The sequence below is a fragment of the Manis pentadactyla genome, chromosome 10 (genome assembly GCF_030020395.1).
Source record: "Manis pentadactyla isolate mManPen7 chromosome 10, mManPen7.hap1, whole genome shotgun sequence".
Lineage (NCBI taxonomy): Eukaryota > Metazoa > Chordata > Mammalia > Pholidota > Manidae > Manis > Manis pentadactyla.
This window is the reverse complement of record NC_080028.1, coordinates 54,475,717-54,502,236: the sequence shown is the minus strand read 5'-3', so window position 1 is coordinate 54,502,236 and position 26,520 is coordinate 54,475,717. Positions and strand designations below refer to the sequence as shown.

Here is a 26,520-nt window from a genome sequence, read left to right as displayed (position 1 = left end):
CATGGAAACAACAGGGAGAAAAAAGCAGGTGTTGCAGTACTAGTATCAGACAAAATAGACTTCAAAACAAAGAAAGTAACAAGGGATAAGAAGGACATTACATAAAGATAAAGGGCTCAGTCCAACAAGAGGATATAACCATTATAAATATATATGCACCCAACACAGGAGCACCAGCATGTGTGAAACAAATACTAACAGAACTAATAATAGAATGCAATGCATTCATTTTAGGAGACTTCAACACGCCACTCACTCCAAAGGATAGATCCACTGGACAGAAAATAAGTAAGGACATGGATGCACTGAACAACACACTAGAACAGATGGACCTAATAGATATCTATAGAACTCTACACCCAAAAGCAACAGGATATACATTCTTCTCAAGTGCACATGGAACATTCTCCAGAATAGACCAAGTACTAGGCCACAAAGAGAGCCTCAGTAAATTCAAAAAGATTCAAATTCTACCAACCAACTTTTCAGACCACAAAGGTATAAAACTAGAAATAAATTGTACAAAGAAAACAAAAAGGCTCACAAACACATGGAATCTTAAAAACATGCTCCTAAATAATCCATGGATCAACGAACAAATTAAAAGAGATCAAGGAATATATGGAAACAAATAACAACAACACAAAGCCCCAACTTATGTGGGACACAGCAAAAGCAGTCTTAAGAGGAAAGCATATAGCAATCCAGGCATACTTAAAGAAGGAAAAACAATCCCAAATGAATAGTCTAACATCACAAATATCAAAATTGGAAAAAGAAGAACAAATGAGGCCTAAAGTCAGCAGAAGGAGGGACATAATAAAGATCAGAGAAGAAATAAACAAAATTGAGAAGAATAAAACAATAGAAAAAATTGAGAAACCAAGAGCTGGTTCTTTGAGAAAATAAACAAAATAGATAAGCCTCTAGCCAGACTTATTAAGAGAAAAAGAGAATCAACACACATCAACAGAATCAGAAACGAGAAAGGAAATATCACGACAGACTCCACAGAAATACAAAGAATTATTAGAGACTAGTATGAAAACCTATATGCTAACAAGCTAGAAAACCTAGAAGAAATGGACAACTTCCTAGAAAAATACAGCCTTCCAAGACTGACCAAGGAAGAAACACAAAATTTAAACAAACCAATTACGAGCAAAGAAATTGAAGCGGTAATCAAAAAACTACCCAAGAACAAAACCCCTGGTCCAGATGGATTTACCTCAGAATTTTATCAGACATACAGAGAAGACATAATACCCATTCTCCTTAAAGTTTTCCAAAAAATAGAAGAGAAGGGAATACTCCCAAACACATTCTATGAAGCCAACATCACCTTAATACCAAAACCAGGCAAAGACCCCACCAAAAATGAAAATTACAGACCAATATCCCTGATGAACATAGATGCAAAAATACTCAACAAAATATTAGCAAACTGAATTAAAAAAATATATCAAAAGGATCATATGCCATGACCAAGTGGGATTCATCCCAGCGATGCAAAGATGGAATAACATTAGAAACTCCATCATTATCATCCACCACATCAACAAAAAGGACAAAAACCACATGATCATCTCCATAGATGCTGAAAAAGCATTTGACAAAATTCAACATCCTTTCATGATAAAAACTCTCAGTAAAATGGGTATGGAGGGCAAGTACCTCAACATAATAAAGGCCATATATGGTAAACCCACAGCTAACATCATACCGAACAGCAAGAGGCTGAAAGCTTTTCCTCGGAGATCGGGAACAAGACAGGGATGCCCACTCTCCCCACTGTTATTTAACATAGTAATGGAGGTCCTAGCTACGGCAATTAGACAAAAGAAAGAAATACAAGGAATCCACATTGGTAAAGAAGAAGTCAAACTGTCACTATTTGCAGATGACATGATATTGTACATAAAAAACCCTAAAGACTCCACTCCAAAACTATTAGAACTGATATCAGAATTCAGCAAAGTTGCAGGAAACAAAATTAACACACAGAAATCTGTGGCTTTCCTATACACTAACAATGAACCAATAGAAAGAGAAATCAGGAAAACAATTCCATTCACAATTGCATCAAAAAGAATAAAATATCTAGGAATAAACCTAACCAAAAAAGTGAAAGACCTATACCCTGAAAACTATAAGACACTCTTAAGAGAAATTAAAGAGGACACTAACAAATGGAAACTCATCCCATGCTCCTGGCTAGGAAGAATTAATATCGTCAAAATGGCCATCCTGCCCAAAGCAATATACAGATTTGATGCAAACCCTATCAAATTACCAACAACATTCTTCAACGAACTGGAACAAATAGTCCAAAAATTTATATGGAAACACCAAAGACCCCGAGTAGCCAAAGCAATCCTGAGAGGGAAGAATAAAGTGGGGGGAATCTCACTCCCCAACTTCAAGCTCTACTACAAAGCCATAGTTATCAAGACAATTTTGTACTGGCACAAGACCAATGGAACAGAATAGAGATTCCAGACATTAACCCAAACATATACGGTCAATTAATATTTGATAAAGGAGCCATGGACATACAATGGGGAAATGACAGTCTCTTCAACAGATGGTGCTGGCAAAACTGGACAGCTACATGTAAGAGAATGAAACTGGATCATTGTCTAACCCCATACACAAAAGAAAATTCGAAATGGATCAAAGACCTGAATGTAAGTCGTGAAACCATAAATCTCTTAGAAAAAAACATAGGCAAAAATCTCTTGGACATAAACTTGAGTGACTTCTTCATGAACATATCTCCCCGGGCAAGGAAAACAAAAGCAAAAATGAATAAGTGGGACTACATCAATCTGAAAAGCTTCTGTACAGCAAAGGACACCATGAATAGACCAAAAAGGTACCCTACAGCATGGGAGAATATATTCGTAAATGACAGATCCGATAAAAGCTTGACATCCAAAATATATAAAGAGCTCACTCACGCACCTCAACAAACAAAAAGCAAATAATCCAATTAAAAAATGGGTAGAGGAGCTGAGCAGACAGTTCTCCAAAGAAGAAATTCAGATAGCCAACAGACACATGAGAAGATGCTCCACATTGCTAGTTATCAGAGAAATGCAAATTAAAACCACAATGAGATATCACCTCACACAAGCAAGGATGGCTACCATCCAAAAGACAAGCAACAACAAATGTTGGCGAGGTTGTGGAGATAGGGGAACCCTCCTACACTGCTGATGGGAATGTAAATTAGTTCAACCATTGTGGAAAGCAGTATGGAGGTTCCTCAAAATGCTCAAAATAGACATACCATTTGTCCCAGGAATTCCACTTCTGGGAATTTACCCTAAGAATGCAGCAGCCCAGTTTGAAAAAGACAGATGCACCCCTATGTTTATCGCATCACTATTTACAATAGCCAAGAAATGGAAGCAACCTAAATGTCCATCAGTAGATGAATAGATAAAGAAGATGTGGTACATATACACAATGGAATATTATTCAGCCATAAGAAGAAAACAAATCCTACCATTTGCAACAACATGGATGGAGCTAGAGGGTATTATGCTCAATGAAATAAGCCAAGCGGAGAAAGACAAATACCAAGTGATTTCACTCATCTGTGGAGTATAAGAACAAAGAAAAACTGAAGGAATAAAACAGCAGCAGAATCAACAGAATCCAAAAATGAACTAACAGTTACCAAAGGGAAAGGGACTGGGGAGAATGGGAGGGAAGGGAGGGATAAGAGTGGGGAAGAAGAAAGGGGGTATTACGATTAGCATGTATAATATGTGTGGGGGGTAATGGGTAGGGCTGTGCAACACAGAGAAGACAAGTAGTGATTCTACAACATCTTACTATGCTGATGGACAGTGACTGTAATGGGGTTTGTGGGGGGGACTTGGTGAAGGGGGGACCCTAGTAAATATAATGTTCTTCATGTAATTGTAGATTAATGATAACAACAACAACAAAAAAAACTAAACTGGAGAGAATGTTCTCATATATACTGTACAGGCAAAGATGAGCAGCATACTAAGTAGGGAAGGTGGGAGGACGGCAGTAATGAAACGCATTGTCTGTGAAGAACTTAAAAGATAATGTGTTAGTGATAGTACATTCTTCTTTGGAGTGGAAGGCTCCAAATGGCATGCCTCTGATAAATTCCTTCCCTCTTTTAAGTCGCTGAGGGAGACTCCTTCATTTTCTCTTACAGTTCTTGGCTTTTTTCTTTTGAGATGTCCTCACCTCAGTGAAATTTGGTGATGAAAAAGCACTGTTTTTGTACTGTATCAATGGCTGTAGTGGTTATTTTCTTCATGCCCAAATCAGTATTTTATGTGGTTTTATATCTAGTTGCTAAGAAAGTAAGGATAAATACAGGACTACTAAGCGAACAGATTCTAAGAGAAAGCAAGATATTTAAATAAAGCATCAAGCTGCAGCTTTTTCATAGAGATTAATTAAAACTTAAAATAGAAGAAAAAATATATTAAAATCAGGGTTACATTTAGGGAAATATAAATAAGGGCACACTTCAGTTAGATAAACAAGCAAAACATGCCATATTACATTTAATATTTAATTAAAATGGTAATGTATATAAGTTGAAAAAAATTAATTTTGAAAGAGAAAGGTTAATAACTATGCCAACTGCTATCTTTCTTATTCAATACTCAAATACTCAGCTGACGATACTCTGGAAGGAAAATTATTAGACTTCAAGATGATTTCCTATTTAGCCTGAAGAAATAAGTAATGAGTATACCACATAGCTTACAAAGCACCTTCCCATAAAATACATTATCTCAGCTGAGCTCTCAACCCTGAGGGGCAAACACTATAACCTACAGGAGTAGTACATACATGTAAGGATAGAATATTGGCTCTATCACATAGTAACTGTGTGAACTTGGGAATATTACTTAGCTGCTATGCACCTTGCTTTCTCCATATGAAAAATGGGGATGATGACTGTCAACTCATAGCTATTGTGGGATTAAATAATACATACAACACTTTTGTACAGTACCTGGACCACAGAAAGTGCTCGGTAAATGCTGCTTCTGCTGTTATTCTCAGGTGAAGAAACAGAGTAGGAGAGATTAAATTCAAAGTCATGACTACTAAGTAGCAAAGTTACAAGTAGAATTCTACTCTGGTTATATACCTAACACCTTTATCACCTAGAAATATCTACTTTAAATTAGGGTATTGATTAGCCTTTTGCACTATTTTTTACAGTTTACTTTTTACAGCTGAAAACATCATTTGAGTTTGACAAAATCAATGGTATTAATATGATTTCCTATTTAAAGACTGACTTCTTTTGGGAATAGAACTTAATTACAGGCATTAAGAAAGAATGGTCTCTGTGGACAATTAGGGTGGAGACTAGAGCTAATAACAGTTAATTTTGTTTTTTTCTTTAGACCTGAGAAAAATGGAAATACAGTTTATTAGTTGGTAGACAGCGGAAAGACTGCAAGCTCTGTGAGTGCAGGAGTATTTGTTTACTGCTGTGTGTATCTTAAGATTCTAAAATAGTGATTAGTACTTACAGAAACATTTGTTTAATGAATATTTAGCTTAAATTTTAAAAATCCACTTTAGAACATGTCCTTACCAGGATTCACTTTGCTCTGACATGCTTTCTTTTCTATTAAGAATATGATAACTAAAAAGTCTAGAATATAGTCACCTACCTATAAAATAGGGGATTTTTATAAAAAGATTCAGAGTAAGAAATAAAAGACTAAATAAGGCCTTGAATAGCTTTATTGAAATCTGTATAAATAAACATGCACATTTCAAATGTAAACTCAGGTGAACTCAAGTGCAGACAAAATTTTAACCTCTGTCATGCAGGAGGTCAGTTTACATTAAAAAAAAAAAAGGAAAAAAAAAGAAAAAGAAAAAAAGAAAAGAAGAAAAAACCCAAAGCAGCTTTTAAAATACCAGGATGAAAAACCAGCTTTAATATCAAGGTATAAAGCAAAGCCATGATCAACATACCTCAATTATCCTGGTCAAATGCATTTTTTTTTTTACCTTTAAATGCTAACATAAATAAATAATTTACCAAAATGTGCACTCACAGAGTGAACTTTTATTTACAATACACAATTTATAATCTATTGTATTTGATTAGTTCAAGTGAAGAACATTATACTTTTTGCTTTAATAACAGTGGGACACAAAGCAATTTCTCAGGTAGTCGATATGTGAAATGTGCCCCAGCATTTATATTTTCTATTAAAGGCAGTATTGTATGCCAATTGACAATACATTCTTTTAACTAGATCAAAGGGAAAAAAGCAGCAAATGAAAAATGTTTCAAATGTTCACACATATTTTTGGCATCCTGGATCCTTGAATGTGGTGAACTAAAATCAAATTCAAGGTTTGTCTATGTTATATATTGTACAGGTTCTGACTCTGGAACATGCAAATGCCAATTCTCTTAGAACAAGTTACCTTCTGAGAAAAGCTGTAAGGCTATGGTGAATTCCATCAGGAACACACAAAGAAAGTTAACAGACCTACCTTTAAAGCCAACTGTCCTCTATGATTTAAAGGCCAGTATATGAAAAGAATTTCTCATCTAAGCTTTATGCAATTATTACTAAGGATACAGAATGCTATTAAGTCTGTCCTTATATTACAATAATTGGGAGAGCAAAAAGTTGCCAAATTACCAAAAAAATGGGGTAGAGAAAAACAGATGGCAGAAGTTTTAATTTTGGACCAACACCAGATTAAAGATAGGAATTTTAAAGCAAGTAATACAAAATTTGAATGTTTAAGGAATAGATCTCAAGAGCAGTAAAAAAATGAGAAATGACTTTAGATGGAGTGTGAAATCTAGAACCTGTTTCCACAGTAGCAGTAAGAGGAACATAATATTCTGGATTTTTAATGACACTACAAAAGGAACTAACTTTTTCAAGATTGTTTCTTCTACCATGATTTGGTTTTTTAATAGGCCCACATTGATCACCAGGGATAGATTTGAGAATTTGGTTTTCCATGAATACTACTGCAGTATTTATGCCACATTGATACTGCAGCTAGACATCATAGTAGTGTATGTGGCAGCCTAATAATGCACATGAACTAGGTTATCCAAAAACTAAGTTCAGCCATAGTTTTCTTGCAGTATTATTAGAGCAAAATAAATGACCAACATCCACAAATTTAACATCTGTCATCAATTAACTCACATCCAAAAAATTAAAGAAAACATAATTCATCAAAACAGCAGCAAACTTAAAAGGGATTTATTTGTGATTTCCTATATATATTTAGCTTGTAAATACAAGACTGTAAATGTATTAAGAGACAATTTCTGTTAAAGTTTTCATTGTGTTTCACTTCAAGTACTGCACAAGTTAAAATCTGATAAAGGATTTACATTCGGTTATCTGAAACGCCCCATCTCAGACTTCTGTTTAATGTGGTGGGTAACTTCATTTCAACAGATACCACCAGCAGGAAAGTCTCTCTTTTATGGCTTCTAGGACTTTCATTAGTTAGTGTGCATACAGTTTTCGTTTTCTAGGTCATTGTCATTATCGTTGCTATCATCATCACTTTCTAATGGGATGCCTGTGGCAGCTGAAGCACCTTTAGTTTCTCGATCAAGAGGAAAAAAGCCCGTTCCACTGAAAGTGTCTTGTCTCTGGTAGAAGAGTACATATGCTGCTTTGGACTGTTAAAACAAGCAAAGGATGTTAAAATAAATGGTCATGAATGTCAAAGATCACATTAAATATAGTACAAATTTTTAGCTAGTAACCAATTTTGGTAGCATAAACAAAAATTACACATAGTCAAGTTACTAAAATTGTTTAAATTTAAGATGACTTCTATATTATAAAGGAGGAATGGTTACTGGAATTAATATTTTTAAATTCTCTTCTAAGTTAGCTGGGCAGATAAACAGATGTAACTATATCACAGATTAACCTAGTTACATGAAATAAAATCCTACACTGTTGTCCCTCCTGTCTCTATGGAAAAAGCGTCTTTCTATCTAGTACTGATCACTTCATTATGTTTGCTCTAGAGTCAACTTTTCCTACTATCTTAAGAATATTGCTCCATTAATTATCACTGTGTATCTTTAATAAGGCCTTAGCTACTGAACTTTCTGACATACAAAGTAAGTCTTTTCCCATCGTAAATCTTTCTTCATGCTACCTCTTCTTCTAGCTGCCATATACCTTCTTTCTCTTCCTCACAGCTGGGCTGGTAGGCAGAACAGTCTATTTAATAGTCATTATTCATTCTCACACACACTCCTCAGTTCAATGTGACCTTGTGCCCCACCCATTCTAATGAAATGGCTTTCACTGTGATCACTAATCTTCTATAAACAAATTAAACAGACATTTTCTTTTAGTTCTTTTAGTCAATCTCTCTATAGCATCTAACCTTTATTACTCCTTTTTCCTGTATCAAACCATTTTTGGCTTCTGTGACATCACTTTTCATAAGTGTTCTATCCCTACGGTTTCTTTTGACTTTTCTGAGGGCTCATTAAATCTTGACCTTTAAACAAAATAATGTTTTGTCCTCAGCCCACTACTCTTTCTTAATTTGTATCTGCTCACAAGGTGGTTCATTCAAACCTATGGCTTCAACTGTACTGACATTTCAAATTTAAAGCAAGCCAGTTCTCACATTGGAACTCTAGTATCATCAGTCCAATTTAATGAAAATTTCCAAATAGTTATCATATGCATAGTTCAAAGTTCAACAGGAAATTTTCTTCCTATATTTCCTATTTTGGTGAATAGTGAAGTAAGTAAGACCTTCTACTTCTCCCTCTCTGTATATCTGTCTCTTTATTTATATCTAATTCTAATCCAGTAAATATCTCATAAATCCAATTTCCATGTTTCTATATATACTTACTACGGCTACTACTCCTACTGTAAATTTAGAAGCTCTTATTGCTCAAATTATTTGGCATCCTTCTTTCTGCTGGAGGCTAAGTAAGGACCTTCTTTTCTCAGTGCCTTCCAATCGCTCTTCTATATTATTCTGACAGATGTTAAGGTAAAAATGTAACAATGCTCAATTGCTTAACAATCATCCACTGCTTCTCACAGCCTTTAAGAAAAGGTCTAAACAATGAAGAATGCCATCGTAACTGATCTGAGTGCCAAATTTAGTTCCAACCCAATTTCTGCCCCATATTCAGTAATGCGAGATTATTTGCTATTCTTCTAAATGCTGTGTTCTGTTACGCCTCCTTGCTTTTGAAGATACTGTTCTTTTTGCTTAGAACACCTTTGCTTCTTTTTTCTAATTTACTATTTGCACTTGCAGGCTCAGGTCAAACACCATATTCTCTATGTGAACTTCCCTCTGCTGGTGCTGTCTCCTTAAACCCCAAATCAGTTGAGACAGCTGACCCTTTTCTGTGTAGCCAGGATATTTAATAGTATTCATATATAATTATTACTTTACTTGTCATTTTCAGATTGTAAGCCTCTTGAAATCAGAAATAGCTGCCTTTTATCCTTGTCTAGGATAGAGTCCTGTACAGGTACCTAAAAGCTACTTTACTTTATGAAGAATATCACTGTTAGGATGCTAGGTGACACCAAATTCATATATTGTATATAAACAAGATATACTGTTTATCTGAAGGCAAGATTAGGGAAGTGTTGTGAAACAGTTTGAAGGAGAATGTAGACAATTTGAGGATGCTTTTATTGGGATAAAAAGAGCAGAACTGAAAAGTGAGGGATGTTACTTGAAATTAGAAGTCTAAATATAAACTGCAAATGTAATTAACTTAGGCATATACACATTTTTTTAAATGTGTATATTTAAAAAATATTAAGAGTTCAAGTCTCTCTGTTCTTTGTTATAGCTGTAAGGAGATAAGCAACAGTACATAACATACACACACACACACACACACACACACACACACAGAAAGATGAATATATAAAATATCTGTAGAGAAACAAATCAAAATTATTTCCTACATGTTCATACAATGATTAAAACTATGCCAATAATTGGGCTCAGAAGATTATTATTAAGTTGAACAACATATGTTGAAGACTTTTAAAGCATTATCAACTAAAAAAAGCTAATCTGCCCTCAAGGAATTTGTAAACTGGGAAATTAAATAGTGAGTGCTCCCCACATCAACAGGAAACCTCTGTACAAGAAATATCATCATATGCACAAATGTTGTTTTTATTTCTTACTCTCTGTAATATGATGAAATACTAAAATTTATAGAAAAACAAACCTTTATCAACAAGTTTCTTCTTAGAACATACTAGTTATCCCTTCATCACTGAATATCTGATAATAAAAATCTGCTCCAGTGGGAAGCAGAACAAATACTAATATTCTGGCTGTAGCTGTGGCAGATAAACTGATGCAAGCATGAATAGATTTAACTTCCTTGTTTTTCTATTATCCAGAAAACATCAAACAACAAATACACAGGGTTAATTTTTTTAAAAATCTAGTATGTTTTATCTAATTACATGATTTTGAGTTTAGATGTTTAACTGGCATAAAGGATAAGACTTTAAAACCACAGATATGGTAAGGTCCTTTATATATATAGTTTTTTCTATTTTTGCATTCTGACTTCAAGTAGTCAATGTCTAGAAATGTCTGTCTGTTATCCAGAAAAAAACTTTTATTATTTTCATTAGAAAACTCTAGTTTTCATGTTGAAGACTATTAGGAAAGTTTTCATGTAGTTTTTGCTTTCTGTCAGTGGACAAATTTAGAAAATATATTTTCAACTTAGGGGACAATTTTACATTTCTTTATCAGAGCAAGTTTCTCTTAACTATTAGAATTACTAGAATATAGACTATAGTGCTCCATGGAGCCCTTTTAAAACAATAGATCCCTTGGTTTTTCAGGAAATAAAAGACACTTACCACAATCTGGTCCTCAGATGCAGGTGAAACACTACTGTCATCAAAGTAGTACCATTTTCCATCATCTTTATTTTTTGCAAAAGCAGTATCTAATGAAAAAATACAACCACTTTTGTGACTGAAATGATCGATGGTTTCCTGGGATGGGCAGGGAACCCTCAAAACTTTAATCTATGTAAGGAATACCTATTAAAATTATATGATAATCATTATATAAGGCCTAACTATTACACATTCAACTGATTCCATTGATTAAAGATTTTAGAGTAATTTCCTACAATACAGATGCTTAAGATATTGTTCATGTAAATTGAACTTTATGACTTTTTCATCCCAGGTAGAAACAGGACAGATTTATTATTTTTTAATGCACAAAATAACAATATTAAAGACATAAATGGTAATTAAAATTTATGTAGTGCTTATTGTCTACAAAGCAGAGTGCTATGTACTTGTATCATAAAGAAGGTATTATATCATGATTCTTCTTCCAATTTTAGAGATGGAGAAAGTGAGGCATCAATTGTAGTTTAATTTGTCCAACAATACAGCTGTTAAGTAGCAGCCTTAGCATTTAAACCCAGGTTTGTCTCTGACTCCAAAGTTTGAAATTTCAACCACAATTTAAATTTTCTATGACAAGTATTATTTCCAACAACACTCTCTCATTGTATTTTTACTAATTAATTGGTTTTTATACCAGAATCTTTTTGAGTAACCAAAGTACACAGCAAGAGAATAGTAAAACGCAATTAATTAACCTGCATATGTTTTAAGATTTGCTTTAAGTTTACTTCATAGGTTTTCTCTTCTAAATAGTTCTACCCCTCACAAAACAAAATTATTATTCTTCTGAGTGGAGCCTATTGTAGGTTTTAAGTTTGTCACTGAACTTAAGACCACTGTACTCACAAATTAAAAGATATATATTGCCAGACTGGATAAAAGAACAAAATCTAACAATAATATGGTTTATAAAGACAGACCTAACAAAAAGGCACAGGAGTTTGCAAATTACATGATGACATCAAAAGGAAGCTAGATGAGCATTTGTAATTCTGAGAAAAAGACAAAACAGAAAAAAGAATATCAATCCTGGCAAAGGAAACAACAGCTACCTATTATAAATGGAAATGCAACTAGTAAGGAAAAAAAAACAACCAAAAAAAAAACTGTTAGGAGAAAGATAAATCAGTATGTTAGTCAGAGTCCTGACAAATTCCTTTCCGAAACAGAATGAACATAAAAAATTTCCAAGAGATAGTAATGACTTGAATACAGTTGGTGAGATTAAACTATTGGTAAAATATAGAAGTCTGTACATGTTATCAAACCCACAGTTAAAAAACAGGCCATGTATTAAGCCACATGAAAGCCTTTATAAACTCCTAATGATTAATATAGACAATGCCCACACTATTATGTAATAATATTACAACTAAGAACAAAAGAAGAGCTTTATAAAACATATATTTGGATAAGCATATGACTAAATAACTTGGGCTAATTAGAAAATCATAAAGGACCTTAAAAATATATATAGAATTGATAGACAATGAAATTCTATATTTCAAACTTTATGGGGTACAGATAAAGCAGATTTTAGGGGGAAATTTCAGTAGAGGGAAAAAAAATTGGAAAAGAAAAAGCTAATATGCATTCAGGGAAACGAGTTGGAAAAAGAGCAACACAGCAAACCCATAGTAATAAGAAAAATATGCCAAAGGGAAGAGAAGAAATCAGTGAGACAGAATGCATACAAGTAATAAGATAAAGAAAAGTTTAATAAAATGGAAAGAAGTCTTTGAAGAGGTAGACCTCTGGGAAGACTGATTAAAAAGAAAAAAGAATGAAAAGGGACAAAAATGTAAGTATTATAAAAACTATTCTTAAATAAATTGGAAAATAGATACATTTTTTGAAAAACATGGATTTTTTGAAAGAAAATCTAATATTGCACAGTACCAATCATGTAAATTAACAGTGATGAATAATTTATAAGAGAATATAACAGCAAACATGTTAGAAAGGGAAGGGGAAGAATAGGGAAGGACAGGAGCCCTGAATGAACCAGTAATTTATTTCTGTGCTTTGAACCCATGAGTATGATTAACTCAATCCTCTCTCTCTATTCCTGATATAAAAAAAAAAGGTTCAAAAACTGATTCATTCACTAATCAATATTTATTGAACAACACTATGGAAGACAGATCTCACATTTTCACTTAAAGAAGTAAAAATATTTTAAGGGAAAAAGTCTGACATTATCAAACATGATGATTTTAGTAAAAAGTTAAAATGCCAACTTACAGTGTCCTCCTCCCATCCCTCCATAGTGGTTGGAAACAGCAATCAAATTATAGCGGCAAGGACCTGCATTTGGATTAATTAGGAATTCTGACATATCCAAGTCACTGTTTAAGAAAAAGATCAAGTTAGCTTTAGTTTTCTCTCAATGCAATGAGTTTAACTCCTGTCAGTGCTGACTCTCATTTATACATATATCTCACTAAAGAAATTACCAAGAGTCAAATAACTTTATGAAACAAATCATACACACACACACACACACACACACACACCTGAGATTTAAATGTTGTGGCAAAAATTTTCTTAGGGGCTCAGAATTTAAAAATTCTCCACTGACTTTTTTTCAGATTAAATTTTTCATGCTAATACATCTAACTCTCAGTATATAGGCAAGACTGGTCATGGCCATTTACCATTTAGGTCCCTTCATTATTTATATTTTTAGTCACTTTTAGAAATGACTTACGTAAAAATAAAGGGATAACGAAAAACTTCATGGACATCTTGTAATAGTGTAAATCAAACCCCATTACTTATTCTACATTTTTGTAGTTATGATTTTTTTTTACACTCCCTCCACTTTTTATGATTTTGATGTCCTGTTTTACATCTTTTTGTGTATTCCTTAACTAATTACTGTAGATATAACTGATTTTTGCGTTTTATCTTTTAATCTTCATATTAGCTATTTATAAGTGGCTGACCCACTACTTTTACTATATGTTTGTTTTAGTCAGTAAGAATGTTTTTCTTTCCTAATATTGTTTCTCCTAGATACGGCATTTTCTTTTACACCTAAAGAAGTCCCTTCAATACTTCTTGTTAAGGCCAGTTTAGTGGTGGTTAACTCTCCTTGTTTGACTGGCAAACTCTTTATCTCTCGTTCAATTCTGAATGATAACCTTGTCAAGTAGAGTATTTTTGGTTATAGCCTTTTTCCTTTCAGCATGTTGAATATTTTGTGCCACTCCATACTGGCCTGCAAAGTTCTGCTGCAAAAGCAGCTTATATAATCATATGGGGGTTTCCCTTGTACATAACCAGATGCTTTTCTCTTGCTGCCTTTCCTGTTTTTTTTTTTGTATCATTAATGTACAATTACTTGAGCAACATTATGGTTACTAAACTCCCCCCCATTATCAAGTCCCCACCACACACCCAATTATAGTCGCTGTCCATTAGAGTAGTAAGATGCTACATAATCACTACTTCTCTTCTCTGTTGTACAGCCTTCCCCGTGCCCCCCACCCTACATTATGTGTGCTAATCATAATGCCCCTTTCCCCACTTATCCCTCCCTTCCCACCCATCCTCCCCAGTCCCTTTCCCTTTGGTAACTGTTAGTCCATTCTTGGGTTCTGTGAGTCTGCTGCTTTTTTGTTCCTTCAATTTTTTTCTTTGTTCTTATACTCCACAGATGAATGAAATCATTTTATACTTGTCTTTCTCCACCTGGCTTATTTCACTGAGCGTAATACCCTCTAGCTCCATCCATGTTGTTGCAAATGGTAGGATTTGTTTTCTTCTTATGGCTGAATAATATTCCATTGTGTATATGTACCACATCTTCTTTATCCATTCATCTACTGATGGACACTTAGGTTGCTTCCATTTCTTGGCTATTATAAATAGTGCTGCGATAAACACAGGGGTGCATTGTGTTTTTCAAACTGGGCTACTGCATTCTTAGGGTAAATTCGCAGGAATGGAATTCCTGGGTCAAATGGTATTTTATTTTTAGTTTTCTGAGGAACCTACATACTGCTTTCCACAATGGTGGAACTAATTTACATTCCCACTAGCAGTGTAGGACGGTTCCCCTTTCTCCACAACTTTGCCAACATTTATTGTTGTTTGTCTTTTGGATGGTGGCGATCCTTACTGGTGTGAGGTGATATCGCATTATGTGGTTTCAATTTGCATTTCTTTATGTTTAGTGATGTGGAGCATCTTTTCATGTGTCTGTTGGCCATCTGAATTTCTTCTTTGGAGAAGTATCTGTTCAGATCCTGTGCCCATTTCTTAATTGGATTATTTGTTTTTGTTTGTTGAGGTGTGTGAGCTCTTTATATATTTTGGATGTCAACCCTTTATTGGATCTGTCATTTATGAATATATTCTCCCATACTGTAGGATGCCTTTTTGTTCTATTTATGGTGTCCTTTGCTGTACAGAAGCTTTTCAGCTTGATATAGTCCCACTTGTTCATTTTTGCTTTTGTTTCCCTTGCCCAGGAAAGGCAGCAAGAGAAAAGCATCTGGTTATGTACAAGGGAAACCCCCATATGATTATATAAGCTGCTTTTGCAGCAGAACTTTGCAGGCCAGTATGGAGTGGCACAAAATATTCAACATGCTGAAAGGAAAAAAGGCTATAACCAAAAATACTCTACTTGACAAGGTTATCATTCAGAATTGAACGAGAGATAAAGAGTTTGCCAGTCAAACAAGGAGAGTTAACCACCACTAAACTGGCCTTAACAAGAAGTATTGAAGGGACTTCTTTAGGTGTAAAAGAAAATGCCGTATCTAGGAGAAACAATATTAGGAAAGAAAAACATTCTTACTGACTAAAGAGATATGTTCATGAAGAAGTTGCTCATGTTTATGTCCCAGAGATTTCTGCCTATGTTTTTTCCTAAGAGTTTAATGGTTTCATGACTTATATTCAGGTCTTTGACCTACTTTGAATTTACTTTGGTGCATGGGGTTAGACAATGATCCAGTTTCATTTTCTTCCATGTAGCTGTCCAGTTTTGCCAACACCAATTGTTGATGAGGCTGTCATTTCCCCAATGTATGTCCATGGCTCCTTTATCATATATTAACTGACCATATATGTTTGGGTTAATATCTGGACTCTCTATTCTGTTCCACTGGTCTGTGGGTCTGTTCTTGTGCCAGTACCAAATTGTCTTGATTACTGTGGCTTTGTAGTAGAGCTTGAAGTTGGGAAGTGAGATTCTCCCTACTTTATTCTTCCTTCTCGGGGAATGCTTTGGCTATTCTGGGTCTTTTGTGGTTCCATATGAATTTTAGAACTATTTGTTCCAGTTCGTTGAAGAATACTGTTGGTATTTTGATAGGGATTCTGTTGAATCTGTATATCGCTTCAGGCAGGATGGCCATTTTGACATTATTAATTCTTCTTAGCCAAGAGCACGGGATGAATTTCCATTTGTTAATGTACTTTTTAATTTCTCTTAAGAGCGTCTCGTGGTTTTCAGGGTATAGGTCTTTCACTTCCTTGGTTAGGTTTATTCCTTGGTATTCTATTCTTTTTAATGCAATTGTGAATGTAACTTTTTCCTGATTTCTCTTTCTGCTGAGTCATCATAAGTGTATAGGAATGTAACAGATTTCTGTGTATTAATTTTCTATCACATTGCAACTTTGCTGAATTCAGATATTAGTTATAGTAGTTTTGGAATGGAGTCTTTAGTTTTTTATGTACAATATCATGTCTTCTGCAAATAGTGACAGAGTGACTTCTTCCTTACCAATCTGGATATCTTTTATTTGTTTTTTTTTAAATACTATGGATAGGACCTTCACTACTATGTTGAATGGAAGTGGGAAGAGTGGACATCCCTGTCTTGTTCCTGATCTTAGGTGAAAAGCTTTCAGCTTCTCGCTGTTAAGTATGATGTTGCTTGTGGGTTTGTCATATATGGCTTTTTATTATGTTGAGGTACTTGCCCGCTATACCCATTTTGCTGAGAGTTTTTATTATGAATGTATATCTTGCTGCTTTCAAAATTCTTTTTATCTTCGATTTTTGACATTTTAATTATTATATATCTTGCTGTGGATGTCTTTGGGTTTTTCTTGTGCTTCCTGGACCTGGATGCCTCTTTCCTTCTCCAGGTTAGGGAAGTTTTTAGCTTAAATTTCTTTAAATAAGTTTTCTGCCCCTTTCTCTCTCTACTCATGGAACCCCTATAATGCAAATTATAGTATGCTTGATTTTGTCTCAAAGGTCCCTTTAAATGTCCTCACTTTTTTTTTTTGGTATCATTAATCTACAATTACATGAGGAACATTATGTTTACTAGGCTCCCCTCATCACCAAGTTCCCCCACCCCCACTGAAGTCACTGTCCATCAGCATAGTAAGATGCTGTAGAAACATTACCTGTCCTCTCTGTGCTGTACAGCCTTCTGTGTGCCCCCCCCACATTATGTATGCTAATCGTAATGTGCTCTTCCTTTTCCCCCCATCTTATCCCTCCCTTCCCACCCACCCTCACACCAGTCCCTTTCCCTTTGGTAACTGTTAGTCCATTCTTGGGTTCTGTGAGTCTGCTGCTGCTTTGCTACTTCAGTATTTTCTTTGTTCTTATACTCCATAGATGAATGAAATCATTTGGTACTTGTCTTTCTCTGCCTGGCTTATTTCACTGAGCATAATACCCTCTAGCTCCATCCATGTTGTTACAAATGGTAGGATGTATTTTTTTCTTATGGTTGAATAATATTCCATTGTGTATATGTACCACATCTTCTTTATCCATTCATCTACTGATGGACACTTAGGTTGCTTCCATTTCTTGGCTATTATAAATAGTGCTGCAATAAACATAGGGGTGAATACGTTTTCCCAAACTGGGCTGCTGCATTCTTAGGGTAAATTCCTAGGAATGGAATTCGTGGGTCAAATGGTATTTCTATTTTGAGTTTTTTGAGGAATCTCCATACTGCTTTCCATAATAGTTGAACTAATTTACATTCCCACTAGCAGTGCAGGAGGGTTCCCCTTTCTCCACATCCTCGTGAACATTTGTTGTTGTTTGTCTTTTGGATGGTAGTGATCCTTACTGGTGTGAGATGATTATCTCACTGTGGTTTTAATTTGCATTTCTCTGATGACTAGTGATGTGGAGCATCTTTTCATGTGTCTGTTGGCCATCTGAATTTCTTCTTTGGAGAACAGTCTGTTCAGTTCCTCTGACGATTTTTTGATTGGATTATTTGCTTTTGGTTTGTTGAGGTGTGTGAGCTCTTTATATATTTTGGATGCCAACCCTTTACTGGATCAGTCAATTATGAATATATTCTCCCATACTGTAGGATGCCTTTTTGTTCTATTGGTGGTGTCCTTTGCTGTACAGAAGCTTTTCAGTTTCCTGAAGTCCCAGTTGGTCATTTTTGCTTTTGTTTCCCTTGCCTGGGAAGATATGTTCATGAAGACGTCACTCATGTTTAAGTCTAAGAGATTTTTGCCTATGTTTTTATCTAAGAGTTACATGGTTTAATGGCTTACATTCAGGTCTTTGATCCATTTCGAGTTTACTTTTGTGCATGGGATTAGACAATGATCCAGTTTCATTCTCTTCCATGTAGCTGTCCAGTTTTGCCAACACCAATTGTTGATGCGGCTGTCATTTCCCCATTGTATGTCCATGGCTCCATTATCATATATTAATTGACCATATATGTTTGGTTTAACATGTGGACTCTCAATTGTTCCACTGGTCTGTGGGTCTGTTTTTGTGCAAGTACCAAATTGTCTTGATTATTGTGGCTTTGTAGTTGAGCTTGAAGTTGGGAAGTGAGATGCCCCTGCTTTATTTTTCCTTCTCAGGATTTCTTTGGCTATTCAGGGTCTTTTGTGGTTCCATACGAATTTTAGAACTATTTGTTCCAGTTCATTGAAGAATGTTGTTGGTATTTTGATAGGGATTAAACTGAATCTGTAGATTGCTTTAAGCAGGATGGCCATTTTGACAATATTAATTCTTCCTAGCCAAGAGCATGGAATGAGTTTCCATTTGTTAGTGTCCTCTTTAATTTCTCTTGAGTGTCTTATAGTTTTCAGGGTATAGGTCTTCCACTTTCTTGGTTAGGTTTATTCCTAGGTATTTTATTCTTTTTGATGCAATTGTGAATGGCACTGTTTCTCTGATTTCTCTCTCTGTTAGTTCTTTGTTAGTGTATAAGAAAGCAACAGATTTCTGTGTAATAATGTTGTGTCCTGCAACTTTGCTGAATTCAGATATTAGTGTTAGTAGTTTTGGAATGGAGTATTTTGGGTTTTCTATATACAATATCAAGTCATCCGCAAATAGTGAAAGTTTGACTTCTTCTTTACCAATCTGGATGCCTTGTATTTCTTCGTTTTGCCTGATTGCCATGGCTAGGACCTCCAGTACTATGTTGAGTAACAGTGGGGAGAGTGGGCATCCCTGTCTTGTTCCCGATCTTAGAGGAAAAGCTTTCAGCTTCTCACTGTTCAGTATGATGTTGGCTGTGGGTTTGTCGTATATGGCCTTTATTATGTTGAGGTACTTGCCCTCTACCCATTTTGTTGAGAGAGTTTTTGTCATGAATGGATGTTGAATTTTGTCAAATGCTTTTCAGCGTCTATGGAAATGATCATGTGGTTTTTGTCCTTCTTTTTGTCGATGTGGTGGGTGATGTTGATGGATTTTCGAATGTTGTACCACACTTGCATCCCTGAGATGAATCCCAATTGATCATGGTGTATGATCTTCTTGATGTATTTTTGAATTCGGTTTGCTAATATTTTGTTGAGTATTTTTTGCGTCTATGTTCATCAGGGATATTGGTCTGTAATTTTCTTTTTTTGTAGGGTCTTTGCCTGGTTTTGGTATTAGAGTGATGCTGGCTTCATTGAATGAGTTTGGAAGTATTCCCTCCTCTTCTGTTTTTTGGAAAACTTTAAGGAGAATGGGTATTATGTCTTCTCTATATGTCTGATAAAATTCAGCAGTGAATCCATCTGGACCACAGGTTTTGTTCTTGGGTAGTTGTTTGATTACCAATTCAATTTCTTTGCTGGTAATTGGTCTGTTTAGATTTTTTGTTTCTTCCTTGGTCAGTTTTGGAAGGTTGTATTTTTCTAGGAAGTTGTCCATTTTTTTCTAGGTTTTCCACCTTGGTAGCATATAGGTTTTCATAGTATTCTGTAATAATCCTTTGTATTTCTGTGGGGTCTGTTGTGATTTTTCCTTTCTGGTATCAGATTCTGTTGAGTGTGTAGATTCTTTTTCTCTTTATAAATCTGGCTGGGGGCTCATCTACTTTGTTTATTTTCTCAAAGAACCAGCTCTTGGTTTCACTGATTTTTTCTATTGTTTTATTATTCTCGATTTTATTCATTTCTTCTCTGATCTTTATTATGTCCCTCCTTCTGCTGACTTTGGGCCTCATTTGTTCTTCTTTTTCCAGTTTCAATAATTGTGATTTTAGACTATTGATTTGGGATTGTTCTTCCTTCTTTAAATAGCACAGGATTGCTTTTTCCTTCCCTTTAGAACAGCCTTCACTGCGTCCCACAGGTGTTGGGGCTTTATGCTGTCATTTCATTTGTCTCCATACATTGCTTGATCTCTGTTTCAATTTGGTCATTGATCCATTGATTATTTAGGAGAATGTGGTTAAGCCTGCATGTGTTTGTGAGCCTTTTTGTTTTCTTTGTACAGTTTAGTTCTAGTTTTATGCATTTGTGCTGTGATAAGTTGTTTGGTAGGATTTCAATCTTTTTGAATTTACTGAGGCTCGTTTTGTGGCCTAGTATGTGCTCTATTCTGGAAAATGTTCCATGTGCACTTGAGAAGAATGTGTATCCTGTTGCTTTTGGGTCTAGAGTTCTGTAGATGTCTGTTAAGTCCATCTGTTCTAGTGTGTTGTTCAGTGCCATTGTGTCCTTACTTATTTTCTGTCTGGTGGATCTGTCCTTTGAAGTGAGTGGTGTGTTGAAGTCTCCTAGAATGAACGCAATGCATTCTATTTCCTCCTTTAATTCTGTTAGTATTTGTTTCACATATGTTGGTACTCCTTATTGGGTGCATATATATTTATAATGGTTATATTCTCTTGTTGGACTGACCCCTTTATCATTATGTAATATCCTTCTTTATATCTTGTGACTTTGTTTTGCAGTCTATTTTGTCTGATACAGGTACTGCAACACCTACTTATTTCTCCCTTTTGTTTGCATGAAATATCTTTTTCCATCCCTTGACTTTTAGTCTGTGTATGTCTTTTGGTTGAAGCGAGTCTCCTGTAAGCAGCATATAGGTGGGTCTTACTTTTTTATCCATTCTATTACTTTGTGTCTTTTGATTGATGCATTCAGTCCACTTACATTTAGGGTGATTATTGGAAGATATGTACTTATTGTCTTTGCAGGCTTTAGATTCGTGGTTACCAAAGGTTCAAGATTGGCTTCTTCAGTATCTTACTAACTTAACTTGCTTATTGAGCTATTATAAACACAGTGTGTTCATTCTTTATTTCTTTCCCTTCTTATTCCTCCTCCTCCATTCTTTATATGTTAGGTGTTTTATTCTGTACTCTTTTGTGTTTCCTTTGACTGCTTTTGTGAGTAGTTGATTTTATTTTTTGCCTTTAGTTAGTATTTGGTTGGTGGGCTTTCTCTGGTGTGATTTTATTTTCTCTGGTGACATCTATTTAGCCTTCGGAGTGCTTTCATCTAGAGCAGTCCCTTTAAAATACCCTGTAGAGGTGGTTTATGGGAGGCAAATCCACTCAACTTTTGCTTGTCTGGGAATTGTTTAATCCCTTCTTCATATTTAAATGATAAATGTACTGGATACAGTATTCTTGGTTCAAGGCCCTTCTGTTTCATTGCATTAAATATATCATGCCATTCTCTTCTGGCCTGTAAGGTTTTGTTGAGAAGTCTGATGATAGCCTGATGGGTTTTCCTTTGTAGGTGACCTTTTTTCTCTCTCTGGCTGCCTTTAATACTCTGTCTTTGTCTTTGATTTTGCCATTTTAATTATTGTATGTCTTGGTGTTGTCCTCTTTGGGTTTCCTGTGTTAGGAGATCTGTGTGCTTCCATGGTCTGAGAGACTATTTCCTTCCCCATTTTGGGGAAGTTTTCAGCAATTATTTCTTCAAAGACACTTTCTATCTCTTTCTCTCTCTCTTCTTCTTCTGGTACCCGTATAATGAGAATATTTTCTGTTTGGATTGGTCACACAGTTCTCTTAATATTCTTTCATCCCTGGAGATCCTTTTCTCTCTCTCTCTATGTCAGCTTCTCTGCGTTCCTTTTCTCTGATTTCTCTTCCACTAACGGCCTCTTGCACCTGATCCAGTCTGCTCTTATGTCCTTCCAGAGATTGTTTTATTTCTGTATTCTCCCTCCCTACTTGCTCCTTTAGCTCTTGCATATTTCTCTGCAGGTTCATCAGCATGGTTATGACCTTTATTTTGAATTCTTTTTCAGGAAGATTGGTTAAATCTATCTCCCCACGCCCTCTCTCAGGGGTTGTCTGGGTAATTCTGGACTGGACCAAATTCTTCTGCCTTTTCATGGCGATACTGGTAGCTGTAGGCAGGTAGCACGTGTGTCAGCTGGGAGAACAAAGTCCTTTCGTGTTTGCTGGTCACGTTGCTCTTCTCCGCTGCCTGTGTTGGTTACCTGCACTCCTGGAGCAGCCTCCAGATTAATCCCCTAAGCTGCCATGGGCGGGGTCACCGTCAGGGTAGTCCAGAGCCCTGCGGGGTGTGGCAGGCACGCCGGGTGTGCTCTCCTGCAAAAGCGGCGCCCCTTCGTGCCTTGTCCGTTTCTTCTGCCTGTGCTGGGCAGCTGCGTACCCGTGGCATCCTTTGGGTCTCGCCCAGATGGCTGCGCCCTGGAAGGAGATTCTGGGTGGCTGCACGGGAATGTGCAGCCACTCCCCGGCTGCTCGGCCTCCGCCTCGTGCACATGAAGCTGCTCTCCAGCTACTGGGCCATTGTGTTGTGGGCCGTGCCAGCCGGGGGAACGACTGGCAGGCTGCTTATCACCGTGAGGGGCTTCAGAGCTGCGCTGCCACCCAGGGGATTAGGGCGCCTGTAGTTCCCTCAGATTCCCAGCTGCTGGGCTGAGTGTGCCGGGATGCTTTCATCCACCTGCGTGGCCCCTGTCCCTTTAAGACTTTCCAATAGCTGTCACTTTTGTTTTGTCCCAGGGGAGCCAGTTGCTGGAACCCACTCAGATTTTGCTTTTCCGTTTCTCTAATATCCAGCACACCATGCAGTGTGTGTCTGTGCTCCCAGTGCGGAGTACTAGGCCTGGTTGTTTAGCAGTCCTGGGCTTTCACTCCCTCCCCACTCTGATTCCTTTCCTCCCTCCGAGGAGCTGGGTTGGGGGGAGCGCTTGGGTCCTGCCGGGCCGCAGCTTGTATCTTACCCCCTTTGTGAGATGCTGAGTTCTCGCAGATGTAGATGTAGCCTGGGTGTTGTACTGTATCCATTTATCTCTCTTTTATGAATAGTTGTATTTGTTGTATTTTCAAAAACATATGTTTTTGGGAGATTTCTGCTGCCCTACTCACACCGCCATCTTGGCTCCTCCTCAACTATCCTCACTTTTTAACATGCTTTTTTCTGTTTAGATTGGGTGATTTCCACTAAATTGTCTTCTAGATCAAAATGATCCAGTCTCCTACATCATCTAATTTGCTGTGGATTTCGTACTGTATATTTTTCATTTCAGTTGTTGTATTCTTCATCTCTGATTGGTTCTTTTTAATATTTTCCATCTGTGTTGAAGTTGTCATTGTGTTTGTTCATTCTCCTCAGTTCAGTGAGCATCTTTATGACCATTACTTTGAACTCTCTCTGTCTGCTTTGTTTAGATCTTTTTCTGAGGTTCTATCTTGTTCTTTTGTTTGGAACATATTCTTCTGCCTGGCTATGTTTGTATATATTAGGTTAAGTCAGCTAGGTTTCCTGGTCTTGAAGGCGTGGCCTTATGTAAAAGGTGTCCTGTGGGGCTGGAAGTGCAATTCTTCTAGTCAACAAAACCAGGTGTTCCAGGGGTGTCCCGTGTGGGCTGCATGTACAGTCTTGCAGTAGGCGGAGACTGCTGCAGGCATGCTGGTGGGCAGGGCTGGTTACCAGTGTGGTTAGCTGTGAGACCTGGCTATGACTGTTGTGGGTACGCTGGTGGGTAGGGCTGCTTAACTCAGGTGTGAGAGCTACTGTGGGGGTGGGGGACACCAGTCCTGGGCCACCCACTGGTTGTGGCAGGTCCACAGGGTAACGCTAGTGTGGAAGAAATGATGCTACCAAGATAAATGGAGAGTGTCAGAAATGGTATTCACCAGTACCAGGGCCAACTAAGTAGGAGAGAAAGAAAAATGGTGACTGCCAGCAATCCCTGCCCTTCCAGCACATGTCCTAAGATTAGTTATTAAAATCTCCTTCATGTATGGACCAGGTGTTTTTCAAACTGCTGTCTTTATTCTGGATCTCAGAGTAAGTGAGTTTCTGTGCAGTTCCTTTAAGAGCAGAGACCTGGTTTCCTCTAGTTCTCCAGTTCTCCTGGAGTTAAGCTCTGCTGATCTTCAAAACCATATGTCATGGGAGCTCATCTCCCTGGTGCAGATCCCCAGGGTGAGGGTGCTCAATGTGGGGCCTGAACCCCTTGCCCCTCAGGGGGTACCTCTAGTTTGTGATATCCCTCCCACCCATGGATCACCATGTAGATGTGAGTCTTGCCTAAACTGCATCTCTGCCCCTTCTACTTGTCTCAGTGTGGTTTTTTCTTTTTATCTTTAGCTACAGAAAACCTTCTAGTCCTTCAGTTGTTCTCAGAGAGAACTGTTCTATATGTAATTATAAAAATGGAGTGTTTGTGGGAGGAAGTAACTTGGGATCTTCCTATTCTGCCACCTTGATTCTATATGCTGGTTTTAATGAGCTACATACCCCAAATGGGCAACATTCCTAGAAATGCAACCAACTGTGTATAATCTGTGAAGCACAAAACTGGAACATGATAATCTTACAGCTTATCATTATTTCTGGTTACTCATTTTCTACTTTTATCATTAAAAAACAATGTGATTCTAAATTGCAAATATATCTCTAACAGATTATTGTTACTTCTAGTTCTTTTTGTACTTACAATGCCAAAATGCTGTGTGATTGAAAACTTTTGGCTCATAATTTTGTTAAATTACCATTTCTTTTTTTCCATAATTGCAAAAAATTTTCAATTTTAAGCACGAGTTAGAATAAGCAATCAAGGAGTATTTTCAGTATTACCTAATCTACCTCCTACCAATCTCCTTTGCATACACATTTGCCTTCAGCATTTGTTACTAACTGTATCAAGTAAATTTGGTGCACATATATGAAATACAAAAGAATACTATCAATGTTCTTTTAGCAAAATAGGACAGTACCAAGTTCTTGTTGCAAAATATTGTGTGATAAAGTCTTTCCTTGACTACATGAATGAGAATACAATAAAAAAAAAGGACTACAAAGATGTTGTCTTTGGACTTCTTCATAACAACCTTTGTACTAATATGTCATACTCTGGACAACACAATAATAAAACTGAAGTATGATACAGTAGGGATGATTATTACACTACTATGTCATTTTTCTAAGCAATTCCATTTTTTTATATTACCTAAGTCTTTTTTTAAAAGCATAGTTAAGAATAATTGTTAATTAATGATGAAATAATCCCAAGGAAAACAAGATCACTAAGATCCCATAAAGTATCTTAGATTTTTAAACAGGGCCAATGAACCCATAAGTAATGTAACACAGAATGAGTTTATTGTTTAGAGGAAAATATGTATTTTCTCTTTGTTCTTTGAAAAAACTTTAAGAAGGAATAAAAATTGTTACTGATTCCTTACAAATTGTCAGAAGTACTCAAAAATATAACTCAAAAACTAAAATTGGGTCCAATGTGACCTGGTGTCTAAAAAGAGTTCCCAATGTTTATGAAGCACAATCAAAACGTACTTGATGGGAAAATCAACTAAGGTATCCAACTTGTCTCTCATGTATCGACTATAAGAAAATCGCTTGAGATGTACCACAAGTACTGGAGGCAGGGACCATAAATCCAATTTCTTTGTGGCTTGCTGATGTTCTTTACAATTGGGACAATACCTAAAAATAAACAGAAATATTTAAAGCTTGACAGAAGTAAAGAAAACAATAGATAAAAAAGTTTGGGAAGTTGTACATTTATTCATTAACCAATTAATTACTGTATGCCTAGCATGTACCAGATTGACAGGAACTCCTGTTATTATTTTAATCTTCTATGTTTTCCAAATAGATTTAACTATTATAAATTAATATGTAAATATTCAAAGAAATGATGAGGGTTAGATTATTTATATTTTACAATGCTAAAAAGACATGGATATATCATAAAACTGCAGAGGTACTGGTATTAGAAAATCCCAAAACTTCTGGGCTCTAATGGAATTATTTAACCCTTGAACAACATGGGGTTTAGGGGCATGGACCTTCCACACAGTCAAAAATCTGTGTATAACTTTTGA

General features: G+C 36.2%; 1 protein-coding gene across 4 annotated transcripts in view; it reads right to left on the bottom strand.

The window, feature by feature from the left end:
* Positions 1–7,249: 7,249 nt before the first annotated feature.
* USP15 (ubiquitin specific peptidase 15) overlaps positions 7,250–26,520 on the bottom strand; it is a 138,274-nt gene continuing 119,003 nt past the window's right edge. For all 4 annotated transcript variants that reach the window (XM_036894893.2, XM_036894894.2, XM_036894895.2 and 1 more), the window contains 4 exons: positions 25,970–26,119; positions 13,224–13,327; positions 10,914–11,002; positions 7,250–7,696 (listed from right to left, as the gene is read on the bottom strand). In XM_036894893.2, coding sequence (XP_036750788.1) covers positions 7,514–7,696; positions 10,914–11,002; positions 13,224–13,327; positions 25,970–26,119 — 526 coding nt within the window. In that variant the 3' untranslated portion in view covers positions 7,250–7,513. The remainder of the gene's footprint in view (positions 7,697–10,913; positions 11,003–13,223; positions 13,328–25,969; positions 26,120–26,520) is intronic.